Source organism: Oncorhynchus keta, chromosome 34, assembly GCF_023373465.1.
Source record: "Oncorhynchus keta strain PuntledgeMale-10-30-2019 chromosome 34, Oket_V2, whole genome shotgun sequence".
In the NCBI taxonomy this organism is placed as follows: Eukaryota; Metazoa; Chordata; class Actinopteri; order Salmoniformes; family Salmonidae; genus Oncorhynchus; species Oncorhynchus keta.
This window is the reverse complement of record NC_068454.1, coordinates 38,512,129-38,534,338: the sequence shown is the minus strand read 5'-3', so window position 1 is coordinate 38,534,338 and position 22,210 is coordinate 38,512,129. Positions and strand designations below refer to the sequence as shown.

At 41.6% G+C, this 22,210-nt stretch overlaps 1 protein-coding gene across 1 annotated transcript in view; it reads left to right on the top strand.

Annotated features, from left to right (window-relative positions):
* The first annotated feature begins 911 nt into the window (after positions 1–911).
* Positions 912–22,210, top strand: part of LOC118367098 (ceramide synthase 6-like) — a 29,179-nt gene continuing 7,880 nt past the window's right edge. Inside the window, exons 1-6 of the mRNA XM_035750136.2 lie at positions 912–1,317; positions 4,736–4,841; positions 5,336–5,466; positions 10,191–10,248; positions 13,219–13,269; positions 13,431–13,523. Of these exons, the coding sequence (XP_035606029.1) occupies positions 1,148–1,317; positions 4,736–4,841; positions 5,336–5,466; positions 10,191–10,248; positions 13,219–13,269; positions 13,431–13,523 (609 nt within the window). The 5' untranslated portion in view covers positions 912–1,147. The remainder of the gene's footprint in view (positions 1,318–4,735; positions 4,842–5,335; positions 5,467–10,190; positions 10,249–13,218; positions 13,270–13,430; positions 13,524–22,210) is intronic.

Sequence of the window (22,210 nt, the reverse complement as noted above, 5' to 3'; positions counted from 1 at the left end):
CATCTATAAGTCTTTGCTAGGTAAAGCCCCACCTTATCTCAGCTCACTGGTCACCATAGCAGCACCCACCCGTAGCACGTGCTCCAGCAGGTATATTTCACTGGTCACCCCCAAAACCAACTCCTGCTTTGGCCGCCTTTCCTTCCAGTTCTCTGCTGCCAATGACTGGAACTAATTGCAAAAATCACTGAAGCTGGAGATTCATATCTCCCTCACTAGCTTTAAGCATTAGCTGTCATCAACATATTGTTATATTTTGTTTTGCTCCATTGCACCCCAGTATCTCTATTTGCACATTCATCTTCTGCACATCTATCACTCCAGTGTTTTTGCTAAATTGTAATTATTTCGCAACTATGGCCTATTTATTGCCTAACCTCCCTAATCTTACTACATTTGCACACACTGTATATATACTTTTATATAGACTGTACGTTTGTTTATTCCATGTGTAACTGTTGTTTGTGTCGCACTGCTTTGCTTTATCTTGGTCAGGTCGCAGTTGTAAATGGGAACTTGTTCTCAACTTGCCTAGCTGGTTAAATAAAGGTGAAATAAAAAATAAAATAAATAAAATATAACGTGTCTTCTGCTATTAGTGTGTTGGTCAGTAGGTGGCAGGATTTACCAAGTATTCATGATGATACTGTTCGTTTGCCTGATATTTCATAAATGGGACATTTGCCTAACCAAAACGTGGTAGGAACAGTCAGGACACGAATATATTATGAGTTGGCTAGCCTATCAAAAATAGCCTAACCGAATTATTCTGCATGGGATTGAGGAAATTATGACCTAATCCACAATCAATGGACAGCCAGCCTATTCCATATATTAAACAAAATACCTTGCTATTGCCATAACCTACAACACATTAAACCATAGACCTTTAAACATGATACGTCTGGATTGCGACTGCATGTTTGACATTTCAATGCACCAATCACTCGCTGAGGAGCAGATGCCTACTTCCCTACACTGGAAAGAGCGAGGGGGTAAATAGACTGGCGGGGCATACACTGATCCATCACACTAAAAACCTGCAAAGATCGCCCGTGAGACTGCTGCAACTACGCTATAGGCCATTGATATCGCGTTCATTTCTGGTCAATTGGTAAGGGGGACAAAGTGTCCATAATACAAGGAAATGGCAGGTATTTTGGCATGGTTTTGGAACGAGAGATTTTGGCTCCCTCACAATGTAACCTGGGCTGACCTAAAAAACACAGATGAGGCAGCCTTCCCGCAAGCTGAGGATTTGTATCTGGCTTGTCCTTTAGCCTTCTGCATCTTTATGATTCGACTGGTTTTCGAAAGGTGGGTGCATGTATAAGTGATTGGTATAACTGAAGATAATGTTGGTTTCGTTTCATTTACATGTAGCCTAAAGAAAGCCTATTTTAAAGAATACTATATCGGGTATTGAAGCATGTTTAGCTCACACCGAATTTCTAGACAATGACATCCACATGGTGATTTATCCAATAGGGAAGGTAACGTTAACGTTCCTCTATATGCCTGTCTGTATTGTCACAAAGCTTTTTCGAGATATGTATCGGATCAATAGACCTGAATTATTTTCCACAATGAGACACATGTTGACTTTGCTTCCAAGCTGTCAGTAGTCGAGGGCATTATTCGTGTCATGCTCGTCTCATTTAGCCTAGGCTTCTATTGACCTCGCAAGGGTCTGTGCTGCCTATGTCCTAATGGTGAGCATTGTGTTTAGCTTCATGTAGCCTATTTGTTGTAAGCCTGCCTATCCCAATTGTACATAGCCTACCAAGCTAAGTGTTGATGCTAGCCTGGTACATCGCTCAGACACAGACTCTGTGCAATAGACATCAACCCACAGACAGGAACCCACAGCAGTTTCTCAATATTGCCTAATACCACACTTTTTTATAAAGGCTCATGATGTGGCATATAGGTGTATATACGTCAGTAGGCTACAGTTGAAATGTTTCTTACTGTAGGCTACATACCGTACATGATGTCACTGTTTGGATGCCTGTCATAAGGTCATTTTGCTGAGTCCACCACCACCATGACACCTCACTCACCAACCCACCACCTCCAGTCCACCTCTAATACGGAAAACAGTCACAATGGGAATTGGACTTTTCATTTAAATATGTGTGCTGTATAAGTCTTCATTGGACTGTTGAGAGGCTTGTTGTTAAATGTACATTTTCTTGATTACTGATGATATGACCTGTAATACCAGTCAAATGTTTGGACACACCTACTCATTCCATTGGGGCAGCAGGTAGCCTAGTGGTTAGAGCATTGGGCCAGTGACCGAAAGGTTGCTAGATCGAGTCCCTGAGCTGACAAGGTATAATCAGTTGTTCTGTCCCTGAACAAGTTAACCCACTGTTTGTAAGCTGTCATTTTAAATAAGAATTTGTTCTTAACTGACTTTCCTAGTTAAATACAAAAAAATCCTGGGTTTTTCTTAATTTTTAGTATTTTCTACATTGTAGAATAATAGTGAAGACATCAACTATGAAACAACACCTATGGAATCATGTAGTAAGCAAAAAAGTGTTAAAGTGATTTATTTAGAATTCAAGGCAGACTTAACCAGCAAGGCAACCACCTGATTTGCGCTTAGTGGGACTATCATTTGTTTTTCAATGGGACAATGACCCAAGTCACCTCCAGGCTGTGTATGGGCTATTTGACCTAGAATGAAAGTGATGGAGTGGTGCCTCAGATGACCTGGCCTACACCATCACCCGACCTCAACCCAATTGAGAAGTTTCAAATCGAAACAAATCAAACTTTATTGGCCACATGTGCCGAATACAACAAGTGTAGACTTACTTACAAGCCCTTAACCAACAGTGCAGTTCAAGAAGAAAATATTTACCAAGTAGGCTAAATTTAAAAAGTAACACAATAAGAATAACAATAATGAGGCTGTATGCAGGCGGCATGGGTACAGAGTCAGTGTGCAGGGCTACAGGCTAATTTAGGTAATCTGTACATGTAGGTGGGGGGAGGGGGGTGTTAATGTAAGTTGTCAGGTGGTGATTTTTATGAATTGTTCAGCAGTCTAATGGCTTGGGGGTAGAAGCTTTTCAGGAGCCTTTTGGTCATAGACTTGGTGCTCCGGTACAGCTTGCCGTGCGGTAGCAGAGAAAACAGTCTAACTTGGGTGACTGGAGTCTCTGACAATTTTATGGGCTTTCCTCTGACACCAACTATTCTCTAGGTCCTGGATGGCAGAAAGCTTGGCCCCACTGATGTACTGGGCTGTTCGCACTACCCTTTGTGGCGCCTTACGGTCAGATGCAGAGCAGTTGACATACCAGGCATTGATGCAGCTGGTCAGGATGCTCTCGATGGTGCAGCTGTAGAACCTTTTGAGGATCTGGGGACTCATGCCAAATCTTTTCAGTCTCCTGAGGGGGAAAAGGTTTTGTCGTGCCCTCTTCACAACTGTCTTGGTATGTTTGGACCATGATAGTTCTTTGATGTGGGCACCAAGGAACTTGAAACTCTCGACCCGGTTTGGGATGTGTTGGACCGCAGAGTGAAGGAAAAGAAGCCAACAAGTGCTCCGCATATGTGAGAACTTCTTCAAGAATGTTGGAAAAGCATTCCAGGTGAAGCTGGTTGAGAGTGCCAACAGTGTGCAAAGCTGTCATCAAGGCAAAGGGTGGCTACTTTGAAGAATCTAAAATCTAAAATATATTTTGATTTGTTGAACACTTTTAATTTTTTTTACACTACATGATTCCATGTGTTATTTCATAGTTTTTTTTAATGTCTTCACTATTATTCTACAATGTAGAAAATAGTAAAAAATAAAGAAAAACCCTGGAATGAGTAGGTGTGTCCAAACTTTTGACTGGTACTATATAAAATATGTGTGCCAAGACCAAGATGTTTGCTTTTTAAATGTAGATTATACACACAGCTTGCGTATGCACACACAAGTCTCACATGTACTATTATTGTTCAAGGGCATCTATGATACTATTTACTGAAACATATAGTAGTACTGGATTAGTATCCATTGAACCTGCCAAAAACTGCTGTTGCCCTTATGTTGCCTCTCACTGAGAACAGTATCTCTGTCAATGGCAGCTAGACAGCAAGAATTAGAAATGTCGGTGTTCACAATTCACAACTTGTAAGGCAGCGTTTTAACACATTAGGTTTTTATAGATACAACTGAAAGGTCTGTTTAGGCTGGTCCCTCCAGATTAGATTTTCTGATTGCTGACGGCACACTTCATTTGCAGAGTAAGGACTTTTTTTATGAATAGACTACTAGACCGCTAATCTCTCTCTCAGCTGTCTCTCTCTCACAGCTGTCTGCACATGGACATTTCATCTTGATCTTGGCAACACTTCCAGCAGTTGAATCTCCCATAACCCTTTGTCCATGAATGTGACTGTTACTCAATCATATAACGTCACGATACCATCTTTCATTTATACAGTTGTGAAATTTAGCCAGATTCTTACATTGCGAATTGCTGACGATGTATACAGAAATACTGATTCAGAAATTCACACATTGTACTTATAGTTGGATAAGATTTTGAAGCTTTTGAGATGTTAAAAATACAACTGGTTGTCAGTATTGTCAATGTTGCTGCCACGATGGTCCCCATTTACCACAAACAAAAACACTTTTCCGATGAACAACAATTGGATGGTGATTATACAGTACCTACTGTGAGAATATTCGGACATTGTTGTGTTTATTCTTGTGTAGGTTTATTGCCAGACCGTGTGCCTTGGGTCTCAAGATACAAGCCAATGGACCACAGAAAGCCCAGCCCAATGCCATTTTGGAGAAGGTGTTCACTGCTATCACCAAGGTAAAAGTAGTGCCTGTGTTTCCACTATGTCATGTCTTTGTTTGCATTTTAGTACTGATAACTGAGATTAAAAGCCATCTCTTTGCAAAAAAAGGCATTGGATTCAGTTTGAGTCCAGAAAGCAAGACTTCATGAAAATATGTGCACCATTTGTTATTATTCACTCAGAAAGGAAGTGAGATTCTTCAACAAATGCTCAGATTCACCTACTGAGCAATTTAGCAGACTACCTCCACACTGGGTAGACATTCTGAGGTGGAAACAAAGGCACTTTAGGGCTTCTTCTTTTCAGGAGACCGTAAACTGGTTCAATTGATGGACAATTGCAACAGTTTTACTGTCCCTTAGTACGTGATGCTGATGAAACGTTCAGACATTGATTGCCTTTTATCTCTGCGAATATCAAGACTGTTTTAACTTCTGACATGTCACACCTTCCCCACAATAATGGCAGCCTTGTTAACAGTCAGGTGTCTGGATCTTGTGTTTCCTAGCATCCAGATGAGAAGAGGTTGGAGGGCCTGTCCAAACAGCTGGACTGGGATGTACGGACCATCCAGCGCTGGTTCCGACAGCGCAGGAACCAGGAGAAACCCAGCACGTTGGCTCGCTTTTGTGAGAGCATGTAAGAGGTCTTGACAGCTTCAAAATTCTACATACTATCACTAATATAAACACATAGGTGCGCGTTTGTTTAGTGGAAACCGATTTTAGGTGTGGATACATAGGCTTTCCAGTCATTGCCTTTACTGGAGCAGGCCTGTCAGAGTGGGCTCATGTCTGACACCATTGGAGCCAGACTGGCAGTGGGAGAGGCAGTGAGGGACAGAGTGGGTCTCTGATGCCCTGGGGCTGCCCACTCAGGGGCTCACTGTTGAAGGGATTCTCTGCTTAGACGACTGGCGAGTGCATTATTTGATCTTCAAAGAGAAATACCAGATTCAGTTTGTCGGTGTGAAATGTGCCATGGTTCAGCAACTGGATTCGGTTACTTTTTAGTGGAATAATCAAATAAAAACGTCTCTCAAAAGCATAGCCTCTATGTAACTGGAGCAAATCTCTGCCTGTTTTCTCAATATTTTAAGCTCACATTTAATAGAGGATGTCCCTACATTCTAAATATATGCAGTGTCGTGTCTGTAGGCAGAATGGAGTTGACAGACTCCGAATATGGATTGGATGCCTCATTGGTTTCTTTGTATCATTTGCTTAAAATGTAATTTTGTAAACCGACCCAGGCACACTCGTCTCAGCAGTAATCCTACTGTAATTAGTGTTTGGGTTTGAGAGGACGCTGTTGTCTCCAACACTTCAGGATGGCAAAGCTGAGGCCACTGTTCGCTTTTTCATAATTTTGAGAAAGAGAGACAAATTTAGACTGGTGACAGCGGATCCCAAAGAAGCTGCATGCAGTTTTAACGGGACAGTCGGGTCCCCAGGCCCCAGTGGGGCACGTGCTTTGTTTTCTACCACAGTGCTGGATGTCTGAACTGTTCTGCCTCCACTCCTCTGTGGTTCGATTCTGTAAAGAAGAAAAGAGCCAAAGGCAGCAGATTATAATCCAATGAACCTTAAAAGACAAAGCTCAGATTTGTGTTTTGTAAAATGGAAAGCCTGGAACGTCCTAATGCGGAAAATTTGCAGGGACATAAAAATAAGCAATAACTTATAAGAATATCTATTATAAAGCAGCAAAGAACATTATGTCCACATCTGTTTCTGCTGCTTTCTGCTCAATGATGATTACTTCAGTATCATGCTTTCATGGCTTTGAATGCAACAGCATGTTATTTAACAGGACCGTGTATTTGGTACACAGTCACCAGCAAAAGTATTTTCAGCAAAAGTAATTGTGAGTCATAGTAATTGTACATAAATAGCACTGATTCAGCAGCACTTGAAACACAATATTTGACAGTGTTTGACTAACCAGTTGCTAAGTTACCGTCTTCTTGACCTATGGTTATGTCAATGCATCCAGCTCATTTGTTTTTTAAATGAATGAAGCACAGAGAGCTATTACTGGTGGCTTACATTATTTGAATTCCATGAACGATGGCCTTTCTTTTCATTCAAATGTTGTAACACCTTCTCACAATGCAACTGTTTTGATTATGCACATTATGCATGATCACAATTTCCCTCAACCCAATTTCCCTAAAATAACATAAGGGTGTATACACTGGTATTCCAGTCGCAAAGCAGCACAAGTGTGAATTCAACCAGTGGCAGAGACCTGGGTATACTAGACCAATTCTACAGTATGCTAGTCTGCCCTGAGGCCTGCTAGCCTGTCAGAGATGTGGCCGGAGTGCCAGGGCTCTCACCTCCCAGCGTCTGCATTCCAGGGTGAGTCACTGCCACTGGAGCCCGGACGCCACTGCACTGCACTACCTCGTGGCAAAGAGGGAGGCAGGCATGCCCAGTCCCAACCTCTGCTCTGCTCTGGACTTACATAACCCTGCACATACCCAAAACTACTGCACATTGATTGGATGGGAAAGTTTCTCCTGTGATCATGGACTTTTCTAGCTCTCAGGCAGAGCTGTTCCAGTTGATAGTTCAGAGATCAAAGCCACACTGAGCAGGGAGATGCTGCTGCACAGGCCATAACAACCAACAAACGACTGCACTGAGAGAAGGAATGAGAGACAATAACAAAACACACATCCTTCTCAGACATTACAAGGGGGGTTACATAATGAAATTACACTGGCCAAAAAGATAAACGCAACATGCAACAGCAAAAAAACAGTCAGTATCTGGTGTGACCACCATTTGCCTCATGCGACATGACACATCTCCTTCACATAGAGTTGATCAGGCTGTTGATTGTGGCCTTTGGAATGTTGTCCCACTCCTCTTCAATGGCTGTGTGAAGTTGCTGGATATTGGCGGGAACTGGAGCATGCTGTCGTACAGGTCGATCCAGAGCATCCCAAACGTGCTCAATGGGTGACATGTCTGGTTAGTATGTGTACTGATCCTTGCAACATGGGGCAGTGCATTATCATGCTGAAACATGAGGTGATGGCGGCAGATTAATGGCACAACAATGGGCCTCACGGTATCGCTGTGCATTCAAATTGCCATTTAAAAAAAATACATTTTACATTACATTTACATTTAAGTCATTTATTTGAGTTCGTTGTCCGCAGCTTATGCCTGCCCATACCATAACCCCACCACCACCATGGGGCACTCTGTTCACAACATTGACCTCAGCAAACCGGTCACACACACAACACCATGCATGCTGTCTGCCATTTGCCCGGTACAGTTGAAACCTGGATTAATGTGTGAAGTGCACACATCTGCAGCGTGCCAGTGGCCATCGAAGGTGAGCATTTGCCCACTGAAGTGGGTTACAACGCCAAACTGCAGTCAAGTCGACCCTGGTGAGGACGACGAGCATGCAGATGAGCTTCCCTGAGAAGGTTTCTGACAGTTTGTACAGAAATTCTTCAGTTCTGCAAACCCACCGTTTCATCAGATGTCTGGGTGGCTTGTCTCAGACGATCCCGCAGTAAAGAAGCTGTGTGTTGAGGTCCTGGGCTGGCGTGGTTACACGTGGTCTGCGACTGAGGCCTGTTGGACAATTCTGTAAAATGACTTTCAAGGTGGCTTATGGTAGAGAAATGAACATGAAATTATCTGGCAACAGCTCTGGTGGGTATTCCAGCAGTCATCATGCCAGTTGGACGCTCCCTCAACTTGAGGCACCTCTGGCATTGTGTTGTGACAGAATTGCACATTTTAGAGTGGCCTTTTATTGTCCCAAGCGCAAGGTGCACCAAAGTAATGAACATGCTGTTTTAATTAGCTTCTTGATATGCCACACCAGTCAGGTGGATGGATTATTTTGGCAAAGGAGAAATGCTCACTAACAGGGATATTTTTGAAAAAATCTGCTTTTTGTGCATATGAAACATTTCTGGGATCTTTTATTTCAGCTCATGAAACATGGGACCAACACTTTGCATGTTGCATTTATATTTTTGTTTAGTAGTTATTTAAAAAAAATATATATATATATTTATATTTATTTGACTTAAATACATTATTTAATAGAAACACTTGACTGAGACAGATTCCTTCTTCTGGCTATTAATGATGCCAAAATGCATCAATCATTCAGGACCGAGTCTCTCCATTAATATGGCCTCTCATAGGTGGAGCTGCCTGTCAGCTGCAGATGTACTCTCACACAGTCACAGCAGCACACGGGCATACCCATCATGTACCAGGCTACAAATTACAGACAAGAAGTTCCAACTCTGAATAGCACAATGTGACAGGGATGTTGTATGAACCTAATAGGTACTGACTGGCCTCCGAGGGGGAACTTGACATTGGGAGTTTTCCATACATCTCAGGTGGTTTTAGTGTGCGTAGCTTTAGCTGGCCTTACAAGAAGTAAGTATTTCTGACAGCAGTAGACAGAAAACGCACCACAATATGCAATGCTGAATACACTACAGTAAATCCAGTCCCGGGGTATTAAATGTCAGTGATCACAATACGGGAGGCTTTACCTGTACTCTGGTTACGATCAGAAAATCCATTTAAAGTTCACAGTTAGCTGTTGTTATGTAAATGCAAGCTGAAAAGTACCAGTGGCCTGGCTTTGGGCCAAAGTGGGAGCAGGTCCGCCCAGTGTAGGTGGAAACAGAAATGTCTGAGCCTTTTGGATAAAACGATCCTGCATGGAAATGTAACATTGGCACTCTTCTCTTAGGTTAAACTGAGTAGCTGATCAACATGACTAATGACTATCCTTTTTCATAAGCTATTTTCATTTGATTCAGTGACTTTTGAAAATCATTTGGAATATGATACTTCTATTGTGTTCACCACTAATTGGCCTAAGAAGTAAAAGCTGTGTATATAATTACCACCAGTGATTCAGTGCTTACAATAAAAATGATTGTTAGTGAGAAAAATAGAACAAAAAAAAAAAAAAGGGTCCTAAGCAATGCATGTGCCATTTAGTTTCTGCGTGTAGAGGGCGTGCCCTATTCTGATTATCAGCTGTTGTCAAACACACTTCCTCAATACTGTGCAGCAAATTCTACCTGATGAACAGCAGAAATTAGTATGACATCCTGGCATTTAAAGCATAATCCAACATTTCTGTTCTATTTCCGCATACCCAAAAAGCCTACTATTTAGAATGCAAGTATGGGTATTCGGAACTAGCCAATGGCTTTCTTGGCTGTCCTTGGATTGGCCTCCCTTACGGCAGCTTAGACATGGTCTCTTTTTTTTGACATTCCACAGAGGATGCATCCAAACCCCAAAACTGTGTTACTGACTGATGTTCTGTTGTCTTTGTTTTTTTTTTCACAGGTGGAGATTTACATTTTACCTCTATATATTTACCTACGGAGTGCGTTTCCTTAAAAAGGTGAGTGTGCTACTTTCCAAAATCTTTTCGTTGATAAAGTTATTAGAGCACTTTTTGTATTGAAGGCACGTTATTCAAGGAGGAGCTGTAACAGAGGCTTGCGCACTCGAGGATATCCAGAGGAGGGGGTTCTTGCTTGGTGAATATTGCTATGAAAGGGGGACCAAGTGACAAATAATGCACCTCTCAAACACTCCAACCAGTGCTCACTGATAAATAATGGATACATTTGCTCTCAGCACTCTCATCCATTATGAAGATATTACTGTCTTCGAGCACATGCACAGTTGAGAAACTAGTTCCCTGTCAACTGTCATCTTCAGTCTAACACTATTGTTACTCTATACTGTACCAGTCAAAAGTTTGGACACACTTACTCATTCCAGGTTTGTTCTTAATTTTTTACATTGTAGAATAATAGTGAAGACATCAACTATGAAATAACATATAGATTCATGTAGTAACCAAAACAAGTATTAAACAAATCAAAATAGATTTTATATTTAAGATTCTTCACAGTAGCCACCCTTTGCCTTAATGACAGCTTTGCACACTTGGCATTCTCTCAACCAGCTTCATGAGGCAGTCACCTAGAATGTATTTCAATTATTTTCTTCTTAATGCGTTTGAGTCAATCAGTTGTTGTGACAAGGTAGGGGGGATATACAGAAGATAAACCTATTTTGTAATGACCAACGCTGGAGATGAGAAGCAGGTACGGGGAGTCAACATTTATATTTATTCAGGAACAGACAGTGGAAGGCAGATGTGTGTAATGATGGTGGCAGGAGTGCGTAATGCTGGGGAGCTTGGCGCCTCGGCGTGACAGTACCCCCTCCCAACGATCCAGCTGGGGCGTGAAAGGAAGTTAATCCCACTGAGGCGTGGGAGCCCAACAATCCGGTGGAGGTGTAGCAGCCTGACGAGCCAGCTGAGGCCTGACGTGGGATGGATGCCTTCCGGGGCAAGAACCTCTCAAGCCAGCTAGGGCGTGACAGCCCGACAAGCTGGCGTAGGCACTCCCGGTTCCATTGGTGGTGGCCCCCATACCTGAATGCAGGCATGTGTAATGATGGTGGCAGGAGTGCGTAATGCTGTTGAGCCTGGCTCCTTCGAGCACCGTGGAGTGGGAGCAAGTGTGACATATTTGGTTAAAGACCAAGTCCATATTATGTCAAGAACAGCTCAAATAATTACTTTAAGACATGAAGGTCAGTCAAAGTTTCCTCAAGTGCAGTCGCAAAAACCATCAAGCGCTATGATGAAACTGGCTCTCATAAGGACTGCCATGAATGGAAGACCCAGAGTTACCTCTGCTGTAGAGGATAAGTTTGAGTTACCAGCCTCAGAAATTGCAGCCCAAATAAATGCTTCAGAGTTCAAGTAACAGACACATCTCAACATCAACTGTTTAGAGGAGACTATGTGAATCAGGCCTTCATGGTCAAATTGCTGCAAAGAAACCACTACTAAAGGACACCAATAAGAGAAGAGACTAGTTTGGACCAAGAAACACGAGCAATGGACATTAGACAGGTGGAAATCTGTCCTTTGGTCTGTTGAGTCCCAATGTGCGATTTTTGGTTCCAACCGCCGTGTCTTTGTGAGAAGCGGTGTGGGTGAACGGATGATCTCTGGGTGTGTATTTGGTGTGGGGGTGCTTTGCTGTGGACACTGTCAGTGATTTATTTGGAAATCAAGGCACGCTTAACCAGCATGGCTACCACAGCATTTTGGAGCGGTACACCATCCTATCTGGTTTGCACTTAGTCCCACTATCATTTGTTTTGCAACAGGACAATGACCCAACACACCTCCAGGCTGTGCAAGGGCTATTTTACCAAGAAGGAGAGTGATGGAGTGCTGCATCAGATGACCTGGCCTCCAAAATCACCTGAACTCAACCAAATTAGCCCCCAAAAATTGCTTTGTCATTATGGTGTATTGTGTGTAGATTGATGGGGGGGACTATTTCATCAATGTTATAATAAGGCTGTACCATAACTAAATGTAAAAAGTCAAGGGATCTGAATACTTTCCGAAGGCACTGTGTAAGGAAATACAACTGAAAATAGTTTGAGGGTATCTTTTTTTTATTTTTTTATGTGTTTGACTCTGTGCTCACTGATATTGTGTAATGTACTGAGGCCAAAAGCCTTGTGTCTGTAGTAATTTAATGCTGCTGATGATGCCATTGATCGGGAATCATGATTAGGGGGTGAATAGGCGATATTGCGGCGAGGATAATTTCTCATTGCAACAACTTGCATGACGATGCACTTTGTGGAATGAGTTAATTTCCTGCAGTTGGGCCTAGTGAGTCTCCCGGGTGTGTTGAGACTCAATAGGCCCAACATGCTTGCTGGTAGAAAAAGGGCACTGTATCTATTACAAATCTATACACTATAGACCTACAAAATATGTTTAAATCCCTAATGTAAGAGTCTGTTTGCATGTCAACTTGAGCAGAGTTTGCAGTTTTAAGTAGGTTATATTTGGTTTGGTCCAGAATCATCTGTCATTGAAGGCAAACACCCTGTGAGAGATGATTGATGATAAGCAACTCATTACCATGCCTTTGTAGTCGAAGTCCCTCGTGTCAAGACCTAAGAAAGTCTTAACCACATCCCCCAGTTCACTACATCATTCATCTTGTAGCCTTCGACCAGAATGAGCATTCTCAGTTTTGTCCCCAGGCTAACACGTTCATTCTTAACTTGCACTACTAGCGTACAGCAAAAGTTTCCCTTGATTAAATTAAGTTTCCCTTAATGAAAATACAATCTGACATGGTTACAGTTGCAATGTTATTGATGTGCTGGATCTTTTAAGCAAACATTTAGTATTGAGCCAGAGGCAGCATAGCATACAGGTGTGGCGATCAATAGCACTTTATGAATGTAATACATTTTTGGGGACACAGCATAACAATACATTTAATATTCTGTTCATTTTTGTGTGTGTCTGCAGACACCATGGTTATGGAACACAAGAGAGTGCTGGTACGACTATCCTTATCAGGTAATGTTTTGATCATGAGAAAATTCTCCAATGTTTTCCCTGTTAATTCTTTTCACCTAGCAACAACAGTTATTGTATTTGAAAGGACATCGTTTTGATCCAGCTGTATTGATTTGTGTGTGTGTGTGTGTGTGTGTGTGTGTGTGTGTTTGTTTTCACAGCCACTGACGGTGGACATCCACTATTACTATATACTGGAGTTGTCGTTCTACCTGTCCCTACTCTTCTCCCAGTTCACAGATATCAGAAGGAAGGTAGGATACCAATTTTAGTCAATTCATTAATATAATATAGTCAATCAATGTTTGTTTATCACATTGCTTGCTCCATAGATATGTTTGCATATGATTAAACACCCATTTCAAGGTAAATCTATTAATAATACAAAATAAAACGAATAATATCAATATTTATTTTATAATAAAGCCATTTATTAAAGGGATAATCCACTCCAAACCACTAATTCCTATAATTAACCGTGTTAAAGCCATTTATTAAAGGGATAATCCACTCCAAACCACTAATTCCTATAATTAACCGTGTTAAAGCCATTTATTAAAGGGATAATCCACTCCAAACCACTAATTCCTATAATTAACCGTGTTAAAGCCATTTATTAAAGGGATAATCCACTCCAAACCACTAATTCCTATAATTAACTGTGTTAAAGCCATTTATTAAAGGGATAATCCACTCCAAACCACTAATTCCTATAATTAACCGTGTTAAAGCCATTTATTAAAGGGATAATCCACTCCAAACCACTAATTCCTATAATTAACCGTGTTAAAGCCATTTATTAAAGGGATAATCCAAAACCACTAATTCCTATAATTAACCGTGTTAAAGCCATTTATTAAAGGGATAATCCACTCCAAACCACTAATTCCTATAATTAACCGTGTTAAAGCCATTTATTAAAGGGATAATCCACTCCAAACCACTAATTCCTATAATTAACTGTGTTAAAGCCATTTATTAAAGGGATAATCCACTCCAAACCACTAATTCCTATAATTAACCGTGTTAAAGCCATTTATTAAAGGGATAATCCACTCCAAACCACTAATTCCTATAATTAACCGTGTTAAAGCCATTTATTAAAGGGATAATCCACTCCAAACCACTAATTCCTATAATTAACCGTGTTAAAGCCATTTATTAAAGGGATAATCCACTCCAAACCACTAATTCCTATAATTAACCGTGTTAAAGCCATTTATTAAAGGGATAATCCACTCCAAACCACTAATTCCTATAATTAATTGTGTTAAATAACACATAGTTGCAGTCGAAAATTTACATACACTTAGGTTGGAGTCATTAAAGCTCGTTTTTCAACCACTCCACAAATTTCTTGTTAACAAACTATAGTTTTGGCAAGTCGGTTAGGACATCTACTTTGTGCATGACACAAGTCATTTTTCCAACAATTGTTTACAGACAGATTATTTAACTTTTAATTCACTGAATCATAATTCCAGTGGATCAGAAGTTTACATACCCTAAGTTGACTGTGCCTGGAAAGCTTGGAAAATTCCAGAAAATGTCATGGCTTTGGAAGCTAGTGATAGGCTAATTGACATCATTTGAGTCAATTGGAGGTATCTCAAGGCCTACCTTCAAACGTAGTGCCTCTTTACTTGACATCATGGGAAAATCAAAAATAATCAGCCAAGACCCCAGGAAAAAAATGTTGTATACCTCCAAAAGTCTGGTTCATCCTTGGGAGCAATTTCCAAATGCCTAAAGGGTACCACCTTCATCTGTACAAACAATAGTACACAAGTATAAACACCAAGGGACCACACCGCTCAGGAAGGAGATGCATTCTGTCTCCTAGAGATTAACTTACTTTACTTTGGTGCGAAAAGTGCAAATCAATCCCAGAACAACATCAAAGGACCTTGTGAAGATGCTGGAGGAAACCAGTACAAAAGTATCTATATCCACAGTAAAACGAGTCCTATATCAACAACCTGAAAGGCAGCTCAGCAAGGAAGAAGCCACTGCTCCAAAACTTGCATAAAAAAGCCAGACTATGGTTTGCAACTGCACATGGGGACAAAGATCGTACTTTTTGGAGAAATGTCCTAAAATTACCATTGTTATGTTTGGAGGAAAAAGGGGGAGGCTTGCAAGCAGAAGAACACCATCCCAAACATGAAGCACGGGGGTGGCAGCATCATGTTGGGGTATTTTGCTGCAGGAGGGACTGGTGCACTTCACAAAATCGATGGCATCATGAGGCAGGAAAATGATGTGGATATATTGAAGCAACATCTCAAGACATCAGTCAGGAAGTTGAAGATTGGTCGCAAATGGGTCTTCCAAATGGACAATGACCCCAAGCTAACTTCGAAAGTTGTCAAAATAGCTTAAGGACAACAAAGTCAAGGTATTGGAGTGGCCATCACAAAGCCATGACCTCAATCCGATAGAAGATGTGGGCAGAACTGAAAAGGCGTGTGCGAGCAAGGAGGCCTAGAATCCTGACTCAGTTACAAGCTCTGTCAGGAGGAATGTGCCAAAATTCACCCAGTTTATTGTGGGAAGGTTGTGGAAAGCTACCCTAAATGTTTGACCCAAGTTAAACAATTTAAAGGCAATGCTACCAAATACTACTTGAGTATCTAAACTTCTGACTTACTGGGAATGTGATGAAAGAAATAAAAGCTGAAATAAATAATTCTCTCTACTATTATTCTGACATTTCACATCTTAAAATAAAGTGGTGATCCTAACTGACCTAAAACAGGGAATTTGTATTAGGATTAAACTGAGTTTAAATGTATTTGGCTAAGGTGTATGTAAACTTCCGACTTCAACTGTATGTGAACAATATTTTTGGGGAAACAAATGTTTCATTTTGTGTTCATAACAAGGTTGGTAGCAGCATGTAAAAATCATTGTGGAGATCTGTTGCAGCTCAAGTCAACTACTAAACCCACAATGCTATGCTCTCTGGGCTGGCTGCACACAATAATACCAATGTCAATATTAGCATGTGAAGTAGCTAAACAAACTGCACTATCAATTTAGGAGTCTCTCTCACCGAGTTCAATTAGCAATTCTCTGCCCAGAGCAAGTGCAGCGTATGTTGCTATGGCAACAACAGATGTTTCCCACAGATACACAGGGAGCATTGCGAGATGGTACTTGAAGGGAAAAACTGAGTTGAATCATTTGCTACACTGTTTAGCTTGAGCACATCTAAGCGAAAAAATAAATTGTCATAACAATATAAACAGAGTTCTAGACGAGTATGCCCATATCATCTAACTGATTTGTCAATCTGGAGTGCAGGTAATTGTTTTAAAAGCTTTATGAAAGGGGATAACACACTATACCATATCACCAGTGACAAGAAACATGTAACTATGACATGTTCCTACATGATTTCCTGATTTCACAGATGGACCACTTTAGAATTTAAATCGTGGGGAAAATGTTTCATTTAACCACTGAAAGAACAGAAGATTTCACCAAATTGACAGGAGTGTCATGAGTGGATGGGGTGGATTATCCCTTTAAATCAAAGGGAAATGCCTCATAACTGGTTTTAATACATTCTGAAACCAAATGTGTTCTTTTTATTTTTTTTCTTTGTATTCAAATCAAATGTATTTATATAGCCCTTCGTACATCAGCTGATATCTCAAAGTGCTGTACAGAAACCCAGCCTAAAACCCCAAACCGCAAGCAATGCAGGTGTAGAAGCACGGTGGCTAGGAAAAACTCCCTAGAAAGGCCAAAACCTAGGAAGAAACCAGGCTATGTGGGGTGGCCAGTCCTCTTCTGGCTGTGCCGGGTGGAGATTATAACAGAACATGGCCAAGATGTTCAAATGTTCATAAATGACCAGCATGGTCAAATAAAAATGATCACAGGCAGAACAGTTAACTGGAGCAGCAGCACGGCCAGGTGGACTGGGGACAGCAAGGAGTCCTCATGTCAGGTAGTCCTGAGGCACGGTCCTAGGGCTCAAGTCCTCTGAGAGAGAAAGAAAGAGAGAATTAGAGAGGGAGCATACTTAAATTCACACAGGACACCGGATAGGACAGAAGAAGTACTCCAGATATAACAAACTGACCCTAGCCCCCCGACACAAACTACTGCAGCATAAATACTGTAGGCTGAGACAGGAGGGGTCAGGAGACACTGTGGCCCCATCTGAGGACACCCCCGGACAGGGCCAAACAGGAAGGATATAACCCCACCCACTTTGCCAAAACACAGCCCCCACACCACTAGAGGGATATCTTCAACCACTAACTTACCATCCTGAGACAAGGCCGAGTATAGCCCACAAAGATCTCCGCCACGGCACAACCCAAGGAGGGGCGCCAACCCAGACAAGAAGATCACATCAGTGACTCAACCCACTCAAGTGACGCACCCCTCCTAGGGACGGTATGAAAGAGCCCTAGTAAGCCAGTGACTCAGCCCCTGTAATAGGGTTAGAGGCAGAGAATGCCAGTGGAAAGAGGGGAACCGGCCAGGCAGAGACAGCAAGGGCGGTTCGTTGCTCCAGAGCCTTTCCGTTCACCTTCCGACTCCTGGGCCAGACAACACTCAATCATATGACCCACTGAAGAGATGAGTCTTCAGTAAAGACTTAAAGGTTGAGGCCGAGTTTGCGTCTCTCACATGGGTAGGCAGACCATTCCATAAAAATGGAGCTCTATAGGAGAAAGCCCTGCCTCCAGCTGTTTGCTTAGAAATTCTAGGGACAATTTACCTCCTTCACAAGTGCAGTCTCAGTGCTATGATGGGGTCTAAAACCAGACTGAAGCATTTCGTATACATTGTTTGTCTTCAGGAAGGCAGTGAGTTGCTGCGCAACAGCTTTTTCTAAAAATTTTGAGAGGAATGGAAAATTCGATATAGGCCGATAGTTTTTTATATTTTCTGGGTCAAGGTTTGGCTTTTTCAAGAGGCTTTATTACTGCCACTTTTAGTGAGTTTGGTACACATCCGGTGGATAGAGAGCCGTTTATTATGTTCAACATAGGAGGGCCAAGCACAGGAAGCAGCTCTTTCAGTAGTTTAGTTGGAATAGGGTCCAGTATGCAGCTTGAAGGTTTAGAGGCCATGATTATTTTCATCATTGTGTCAAGAGATATAGTACTAAAACACTTGGAGTGTCTCTCTTGATCCTAGGTCCTGGCAGAGTTATGCAGACTCAGGACAACTGAGCTTTGAAGGAATACTCAGATTTAAAGAGGAGTCTGTCATTTGCTTTCTAATAATCCTGATCTTTTCCTCAAAGAAGTTCATGAATTTATCACTGCTGAAGTGAAAGCCATCCTCTCCTGGGGAATGCTGCTTTTTAGTTAGCTTTGCGACAGTATCAAAAGGGAATTTTGGATTGTTCTTATTTTCCTCAATTAAGTTGGAAAAATAGGATGATCGAGCAGCAGTAAGGGCTCTTCGATACTGCACGGTACTGTCTTTCCAAGCTAGTCGGTAGACTTCCAGTTTGGTGTGGCGCCATTTCCGTTCCAATATTCTGGAAGTTTGCTTCAGAGCTCGGGTATTTTCTGTGTACCAGAGAGCTAGTTTCTTATGAGAAATGTTTTTAGTTTAGGGCTGCAACTGCATCTAGGGTATTGCGCAAGGTTAAATGGAGTTCCTCAGTTAGGTGGTTAACTGATTTTTGTCCTCTGGCATCCTTGGGTAGACAGAGGGAATCTGGAAGGACATCAAGGAATCTTTGTGTTGTCTGTGAATTTATAGCACAACTTTTGATGTTCCTTGGTTGGGGTCTGAGCAGATTATTTGTTGCAATTGCAAATGTAATAAAATGGTGGTCTGATAGTCCAGGATTATGAGGAAAAACACTAAGATCCACAACATTTATTCCATGGGACAAAACTAGGTCCAGAGTATGACTGTGACAGTGAGTGGGTCCAGAGACATGATGGACAAAACCCACTGAGTCGATGATGGTTCTGAAAGCCTTTTGGAGTGGGTCTGTGGACTTTTCCATGTGAATATTTAAAGTCATCAAAGATTAGAATATCTGCTATGACTACAAGGTCCGATATGAATTCAGGGAACTCAATGAGGAACGCTGTATATGGCCTAGGAGGCCTGTAAACAGTAGCTATAAAAAGTGATTGAGTAGACTGCATAGATTTCATGACGAGAAGCTCAAAAGACTGAACATCTTTTTTTTTTTTTTGTAAATTGAAATTTGCTATCGTAAATGTTAGCAACACCTCCGCCTTTGCGGGATGCACGGGGGATATGGTCACTAGTGTAGCCAGGTGGTGAGGCCTCATTTAACACAGTAAATTCATCAGGCTTAAGCCATGTTTCAGTCAGGCCAATCACATCAAGATTATGATCAGTGATTAGTTCATTGACTATAATTGCCTTTGAAGTAAGGGATCTAACATTAAGTATCCCTATTTTGAGATGTGAGGTATCATGATCTCTTTCAATAATGACAGGAAGCTATTCATAAAATAAAAGACAAGAGTAAAATAGTAACAGATCCGCAGGATATTAATAAATGCTTTGCGCAGTTTTACTCAGCTATACCAATCAAAATGCGATGCTACTGATCCAAACTATGGAACGCTTTCTCGCTGAATGTCAACCTCCTAAACTAGACAGGGGGGCAGCTTCTGCACTCGATGCAGGGATAACTTTAGAGGAAATTAGCACAGCGATAGCACAATTTCCAAACAGCAAGGCCCCTGGGCCCGATGGATATGTAATAGACTGGCGCAGAATTCTATAAGAAGTACTATCTCCACTTAGGTTGCAAATGTTTAAACAATCCAAAGAAAATGCCAAACTCCCGCAAACACTGTGTGAGGCTACAATAGCACTGATCTTGAAAAAAGATAGATTCCATGGAGATGTCATCTTATCGCCCCGTGTCGTTACTCCCCATAGAAAACAAGGTGTTGACAAAGATATTGGCAAACCGATTGAAAACATACATTTCCGACATCATACACATCATACACCCTGACCAGACCAGGTTTTATCCTGGGCCGACATATACTACAATTTGAGACGCCTTCTCAACGTAATGTATCACGATCACAAGGTTGAGGCAGTGGTAATAGCGCTTGATGCAGAGAAGGCGTTTGATCGGATTGAGTGGAAGTATATGATGTCGGTTCTGGAGCACTCCGGGTTCGGAAAGGAATTTATTAATTGGGTAAGAATTATTTATGCACACCCAATGGCGTCCGTGGTAACCAATCAAGAAATGTCGCAGTCATTCCGCTTGTTCAAGGGGTGCCGACAGGGGTGCCCTATTTCGCCTGCTCTCTTCGCTATAGCCATGGAACCCCTTGCTACTCGCATTCGGGCATGTGCCGATATAGCTTCTGTTAAAATAAAGGACACACAGCACTTTATGCAGACGATGTTCTTTTGTTTTTGTCCAAGCCTAAAACGTCTATTCCACCCTTACTTAACATGATAAACACATTTGGCTCCTTCTCTGGCTACAAGAAACTGGCAAAAAAGTGAGTTGATGCCAATATCACGGCCTGTGGATATGCAATTTCTGCAATCTACCCCGTTTAGAACAGTGATGGACAAGTTCACAAGCCTTGGCATTGTAGTGAGAAGAGACCGTGATCAGATATTGAAAGCGAATTGGGACATGAAAATATATCAGCTTAAACAAAATATAGATTTTTGGAAAACTCTGCCTATCTCCTTGGTTGGTCGTATAAACGCCATTAAAATGGTTGTCCGACCCAGGTTTCTTTACCTCTTCCAATGTCTACCCAATTTCAAACCACAAAGCTATTTTAAGAAACTGGATTCAACAGTAACTCCATTTTTATGCGATAACAAGGCAGCCAGAATTTCAAAGAAGCATTTATGCAAGTACAAAATAGAGGGGGGCTTTGGCCTTCCTCATTTTAAACTGTATTACTGGGCTGCTAATCTGAACATTGTGTCTTTCTGGAGGGAAAGTTTACCTGCGATGAGACAGAAGGATATGCCTGCATGGCTTTTGATTGAGCAGGGCTCCTGTCAACGTTCCTCACTCTCTGCACTTGTTAATAGCCCATCATATGTGAAGAAATCCACTTATGACTCTAACCCAGTCATTTGTCATACACTTAGGATCTGGAAACATATTAGGTATTTTCCACTGTATACATTGACAGCCCGATTTGCCCGAATCATGCTTTCCACCCCGCATTGGATGATGTGGTGTTTTCACAGTGGAGGGAGAAGTGGCTCACAACAATTGGTAATCTATACATAGATGGTCAGTTAGCTTCATTTCAACAATTACAGGGAAAGTTCAACATGCCAACACATTTTTTCAGATGCCTCCAAATCAGGAATTTCATAAGGACACATATTCCACAGTATGGCATGAAGCCAAATAGTCCTACATTAGATAGCTTGATCCTTGTCAAATCCCATTCAAAAGGGTTGGTCTCTAGACTGTATGATGTGCTACAGGCCCACAGAGGTATCCACAGACACCATTAAAAGGGCTTGGGAACAAGAACTTGGGTCAGAAATCTCAGATGAGGACTGGGTAGAAGCTCTCAGGAATATAAACCACAGTTCAGTGAATGCCAGACACAACCTTGTACAGTTTAAGGTGATACACAGGTTACATTACTCAAAAGTAAAACTGCATAAAATATTCCCGGACACCTCACCACTGTGTGAGAGGTGCAAGCAGGATGAGGGGACGTTGACCCACTTATTCTGGACATGTCCTAAGTTACATGTTTACTGGGCTCTCATTTTTGATTACTTATCTAGAGCCTTTGATAGAGTTCTAGCCCCAGACACATTGACCGCTCTGTTTGGTACAGTTGATGGGAATAACCACGAAGGGAAAGCTGTCTCTCTTTGTACTCTATTAGCCAAAAGGCTCATATTGCAATTTTGGAAACTGGAGACTACCTACCTTTGAAATGTGGTTACGGGATTTAGG